Below are 6000 nucleotides of genomic sequence, written 5' to 3' on the forward strand. Positions count from 1 at the left end.
TATGGAGCGGTGGCTTCTTCCTTGCTCAGCGGCCTTTCAGGTTGTCGATATAGGACTTGTTTTACTGTGGATATAGACACTTTTGTACCCGTTTCCTCCAGCATTTTCACAAGGTCCTTTGCTGTTGTTCTGGGATTGATTTGCACTTTTCGCACCAAAGTATGTTCATCTCTAGGAGACAGAACGCATCTCCTTCCTGAGCGGTATGGCGGCTGCGTGGTCCCATGGTGTTGATACTTGCGTACTATTGTTTGTACAGATGAAAGTGGGATCTTCAGGTGTTTGGAAATTGCTCCCAAGGATGAACCAGACTTGTGGAGGTCTACAATTTTATTTCTGAGGTCTTGGCTGATTTCTTTAGATTTTCCTATGATGTCAAGCAGAGGCACAGAGTTTGAAGGTAGGCCTTGAAATACATCCACAGGTACACCTCCAATTGACTCAAATTATGTCAATTAGCCTATCAGAAGCATCTAAAGCCATGACAATTTTCTGGAATTTTCCAAGCTGTTTAAAGGCACAGTCAACTTAGTGTATGTAAACTTCTGACCCACTGGAATTGTGATACAGTGAAAGTGAAATATTCTGTCTAAACAATTACTTGTGTCATGCACAAAGTAGATGTCCTAACTGACTTGCCAGAACTATAGTTTGAAAAGAAATTTGTGGAGTGGTTGAAAAACTAGTTTTAATGACTCAAACATAAGCGAATGTAAACTTCTGACTTCAACTGTATATAACATTTTTAGACCTATATTTATTTTGTTTGCAACTATAGTTGAAATGTTTTCCATTTACCTTTTTAGATTTTATACATTAATATTTTATATTTTGTTACATGCTTAATTGAAAATTTGAACAAAGGTTCTAAATAAAAGGAGAAATAATCAAATATGAGTAAGTACCTTTTATTTGTTGAGTATAATTTTATATAAACTATTTATGTATTTCTGACAGAAAATGTGCTATAGCGTGATATGTATCGTTATCGGGATATAGATTTTGGCCTTATCGCCCAAAATATTGTTCTTGCCTTTCAAAATTATTTCCTTGCAATATTATTTATTTTGCTCTTAACAAAATAAGCACATTTGTTTTGGCTTTCAATATCATTATTTTTGTTTGCAACACTCAGATATTTGTTCTCGAATTCAAAAGGCTTGCTTGATATTAAAGACTTTAGAGTAATTCCATACTCCTTCCTCCACGTGGCGATGTTTAGACGTCTTAGTCTGGTGTAAAAGTAGGCTATTGCAAACATCACAAATGTATATCTGGTTAAAACGCTGATTGTTTTGCCCCAATGCAATGTGTAGACTGTGCCCTGCTTGTGCTACTGCAATATTCTTAGTTAGCCTACAACAGGTTGTAGCCTACATCCCAAATTAGCCTACAAAATATCTTTACTTTTAGAATATTCATTTCAAATAGCTGCAGGGTTTTTATTTCTGCTATTCAAAAATGAGGCAGAGACGTAGGCTACATCATGTCAATCAAATTGGTTCAGAAGAGGGTGAGTAAAGAAATGTAAGAAACATGATGGGCGGGGGAGGGTGAGCAGCAACTATGTAAAAAAAAAAAAATCTGTGTGTAAAATAACATGAGCAGCTCCTAGGTGGCGCAGTGGTCTAAGGCACTGCATCGCAGCGCTAGCTGTACCACCAGAGAGTCTGGGTTCGAGCCCAGGCTCTATCGCAGCCGGCCGCGACCGGGAGGTCCGTGGGGCGACGCACAATTGGCCTAGCGTCGTCCGGGTTAGGGAGGGTTTGGCCGGTAGGAATATCCTTGTCTCATCGTGCACTAGCGACTCCTGTGGCGGGCCGGGCGCAGTGCGCGTTGACCAGGTTGCTAGGTGCACGGTGTTTCCTCCGACACATTGGTGCGGCTGGCTTCCGGGTTGGATGCGCGCTGTGTTAAGAAGCAGTGCGGCTTGGTTGGGTTGTGCTTCGGAGGACGCATGACTCTCGACCTTCGTCTCTCCTGAGCCCGTACGAGAGTTGTAGCGATGAGACAAGGCAGTAAATACTAACAATTGGATACTACGAAATTGGGGAGAAAAAGGGGGTTATTTTTTAAAACAACATGAGCAGAATGTGAATCTGATTGATCAGCTCTGGGGAAAAGATTTGAGGGGGGCAGGCAGGATGGTTACCTACTGATCCATAGCTCCGGCCTTTACATAAAGAGCATTAGGGCATCGATTTAGTGTTCACACAAGTTGAGACAATGCCAAAACATACCTGGCCAATTTTTTTTATCTCCTTTAGAAACTTGGTGAGGAATTGCTTGAACACCAGATTGCATGAAGGCAGCTGTGAAACCTGTGTAAGAAAAAAAGAAAACTCAGGAAAGTGACATTTTACCTTCTCGCCATTCTGTCATAAGCATTTAAGAGATGTTCAAAATAATGTGTATTTGTCATGTTTTTGTTCAAATAGCTAGCTACTGCAATAGGAAACATGTCAAAGAAAACAACAAAACATGGCAACATTAAACATGTCGTCCCCCACAAATGTTGCGTCGCCCCCTTTTGGGCCAATTAGTGACAAATGAATGCTCAAATAGGAAAGGAAGTATGCTTTTTAAAAGTGTGGGGTTTCAGTTGATTACTATAGCAGCCCCCTTGGGCCAATCAGTGTAATTTGCCAAAATCGGGACAGTGGTGTCTGATATATCACGTGTGTTAACTAGAATCATATTCCTGAGCATGTGTGCCAAATTTCAGATCTTCTGTCTCGACTTCTGAAAGCTTGGCTAGGAAAAGCCAACTGACATTTATTTACCACGGACCGCTGACCTGTCGTATCCTCTTCAACCACATATTATTATTATTAGACCCTGCTGGTCATCTATGAACATATTGAAGAACGATCTGGCCTCATAATCATCCCCTGGCACAGTCAGAAGCGTATTGGCCAACCATCAGAAAGGGGATACCTAGTCAGTTTCACAACTGAATGCATTAAACCGAAATGTGCCTTCCGCATTTAAAGCTGCACAATGCAGAAATCGTTCTGCCATTTCAGTTTGTGACAAAACAAGCAAGTCTAGTGTAGATAATCAGTGTACCATTTAAAACAGAGTGAAATATATTATTCATAACCAAAAATATTGCATTTTCTTCCTTCTGTTTGAAGTTGGTGTACAAAACCGAAAGTAAAAGACCAAAAAAACGAAACTTAAGAACGGGAAGCATAGAATTAGTGCGCATACATCATACCGCTTCCTATATTTGCTTTCAATGAGAATGGCCGTTCTTATATAACGCTTTTTTTTAAGCCCCGATTTACATGTTACTTATGAGTGCAATTCACACTACTTTTGGATTACAATAAGATTAAGGCTCGTTTGAATGTCCTGCTTAATAGAATGTTTGTGTCATCGCAAATCAACTGCATTATACTTAAACCAGTAAAATGGCTCTTTGGCTAACTTTTGCGACAGCCTATATCAACGAGCGTTACGATTCTAGCGAATAACTGCTGCGTCCATAAATTATTTTGCAAAGATCACAAACAAATATAATCTTAACGACTGTTCAATCAATAATCAAAACATTGTAAGCGTATGACAACCACTAAATTTTTTTTTTTTGTTAAGAAGTAATAAAAACATAAATCTAGGATATGTTGAATGGGCGATGGATTTCTTGCCGCGAAGAGTTTCATGTACTGGAAAATGGTCTTTAATAACACACATTTCTGTGAATTTGGTCGTGGCGCCTAAAAAGTTACATATTGCAGCCTTTCACATTATTTTACCCATTGGTCAAAATATGTTTTTTTTTGATGGGACACCCTAAACAATAAAATAATAATTTCAACTAATGGCACCGAGTCATGGCACGAAAAGCAGGCATTGCGCAGCTGCTTGTACTGTACCTCAGCAGGCTTTCTCATGGTCTTTGTGCTTGGGTCGTAGTTCAACATATCATAGGGATCAATCCATTCCTCATCGTCCATCTGCCCTTGAGCAACGAGCAACAGGCTGCATACAGCAGCAGTGATGATTAACATCGTGACAGCACTTGTTGACATCTTCTTCCTTTTAAGACGGCTAGCTAACGTTACTACTATGACATTGGGAGGCTACTCTAGCTAAGCTACATTTAATAACTCGTGCCTCAAACACAACAATAACTTCAAGCTGTGGTCTAACTGGCTTTGGCGACATTCTTCTTCGTTGGTATAATGGCGTTCGCAACAATTAAATGTGCACTCCGCCACCTACCGATCCTCGACTTCGACGATGTCATCTACAAAATAGCCTCCAACACTCAACTCAGCAAACTGGATGCAGTCTATCACAGTGCCATCAGTTTTGTCGTTTTGCTGGTCAACTGCCCGGCACCCTCCACAGCAACCCGCCAAAGCCCCCACCATTTCTTCTTCACCCAAATCCAGATAGCTGATGTTCTGAAAGAGCGGCAAAATCTGGACCTCTACAAATCAGCCGGGTTTGACAATCTGGACCCTCTCTTTCTAAAATGACCTGCCGAAATTGTTGTTTATTCCATGTGTAACTCTGTGTTGTTGTATGTGGCGAATTGCTATGCTTTATCTTGGCTAGGGCGCAGTTGCAAATGAGAACTTGTTCTCAACTAGCCTACCTGGTTAAATAAAGGTGAAATAAAAACGTTAAATTAAAATAATGCTGCCGGGATGTCAAGCTGCTCTCTTGGCTGCTGGGCTGACATGGGCTTTGCCGAAGCAATGCATTTCAGACACCAGCCTTGATGGATTTGCTTTCATTGCTCAGTATTGTTCAGCCATTTCTACCAGGGCCTCACTGTAATAGTCATCCTTGGTCAAGGAACTGAAACCCTTTAGCATGTCTTCCACCAGATCAGGTGAATCAGGCAGAATGTCTGTAAGATAAACACATGATATAGATGAGGGGAATTTAAACTGTTCGAGACAAACCGTATCATTCAAATGGATTTGAGTTAAAGGTTTTATTCTGGGACTTTTAGTTAATAAAACTTATCAACTGTTGATATACAGATGTATACAGTATCAGTCAAAAGTTGACACACCTACTCATTCCAAGGTTTTTCTTTATTATTTTTTATGACTATTTCCTACATTGTAGATTAATAGTGACATCAAAACTATGAAATAACACATATGGAATCATGTAGTCAACAAAAAAGTGTTAAACAAATCAAAATATATTTTATATTTGAGATTCTTCAAAGTAGCCACCCTATGCCTTGATGACAGATTTGCACACTCTTGGTATTCTACCAACCAGCTTCATGAGGTAGTCACCTGGAATGCATTTCAATTAACAGGTGACCCAGTTCATTTGGGGAATTTCTTTCCTTCTTAATGCGTTTGAGCCAATCAGTTGTGTTGTGACAATGATGTATCTTATGAAGTCATTGCGTCACCTGAAATGTAGCTGTTAAATACATAATATATACTGCATATATATTTAATAATAAAACAAAAATATACTTTATAGTATCGTTTTATGAAGCAAATAAGTAACATAGCTGTGGTAATTCATCATGGACTGCATCAAACTAGTTATTCCTACAGGTCACGAGCTGGGCTGGGACGTCACTAATTTGTCCAGATGCTTATGAATTCCTCAAATGGCCATTTGAAACTCTTCAAACTAGTTGCATGTGTTTTCATTTTGAAATACTCAAATAGATGTCTATTAAAATACCCTGAAATAAAAGATGACATTCTGTATTGTTGCCTCATATTCATAATCTGTCTGTTAAATGTGCTCACTCACCAGCTAATGGCTGAATTGGCTATCTCAATTGCTGCAGAAAATCCAGAGGTATTGTTGCCATAAGATATATTTTAAATCCATTTCAGCACTCTGCTTTGGTACTTAAAATACTAACATACATTATTGTCTAACAATCAACTATAATAAAATAGTCACTATTTTACCTCTTGTTATCTTCAGCAACTCAGCCCTCATCTCCAGTGTTGTCGGGAGGAAGTTGCTGGACAGGCATTTGTATATCTGGACCAGGAC

At 39.4% G+C, this 6000-nt stretch overlaps 1 protein-coding gene across 5 annotated transcripts in view; it reads right to left on the reverse strand.

The window, feature by feature from the left end:
- LOC139413073 (chloride channel CLIC-like protein 1) overlaps positions 1-4283 on the reverse strand; it is a 29375-nt gene extending 25092 nt beyond the window's left edge. For 2 of the 5 annotated variants that reach the window (XM_071160105.1, XM_071160104.1), the window contains exons 1-2: positions 3882-4283; positions 2241-2321 (exon numbers count right to left, since the gene is read on the reverse strand). In XM_071160105.1, the coding sequence (XP_071016206.1) occupies positions 2241-2321; positions 3882-4037 (237 nt within the window). In that variant the 5' untranslated portion in view covers positions 4038-4283. The remainder of the gene's footprint in view (positions 1-2240; positions 2322-3881) is intronic. The other 3 variants (XR_011634762.1, XR_011634763.1, XM_071160106.1) reach the window with 3 other exon arrangements.
- Positions 4284-6000: the final 1717 nt, after the last annotated feature.

Source organism: Oncorhynchus clarkii, chromosome 7 (assembly GCF_045791955.1).
Source record: "Oncorhynchus clarkii lewisi isolate Uvic-CL-2024 chromosome 7, UVic_Ocla_1.0, whole genome shotgun sequence".
Lineage (NCBI taxonomy): Eukaryota > Metazoa > Chordata > Actinopteri > Salmoniformes > Salmonidae > Oncorhynchus > Oncorhynchus clarkii.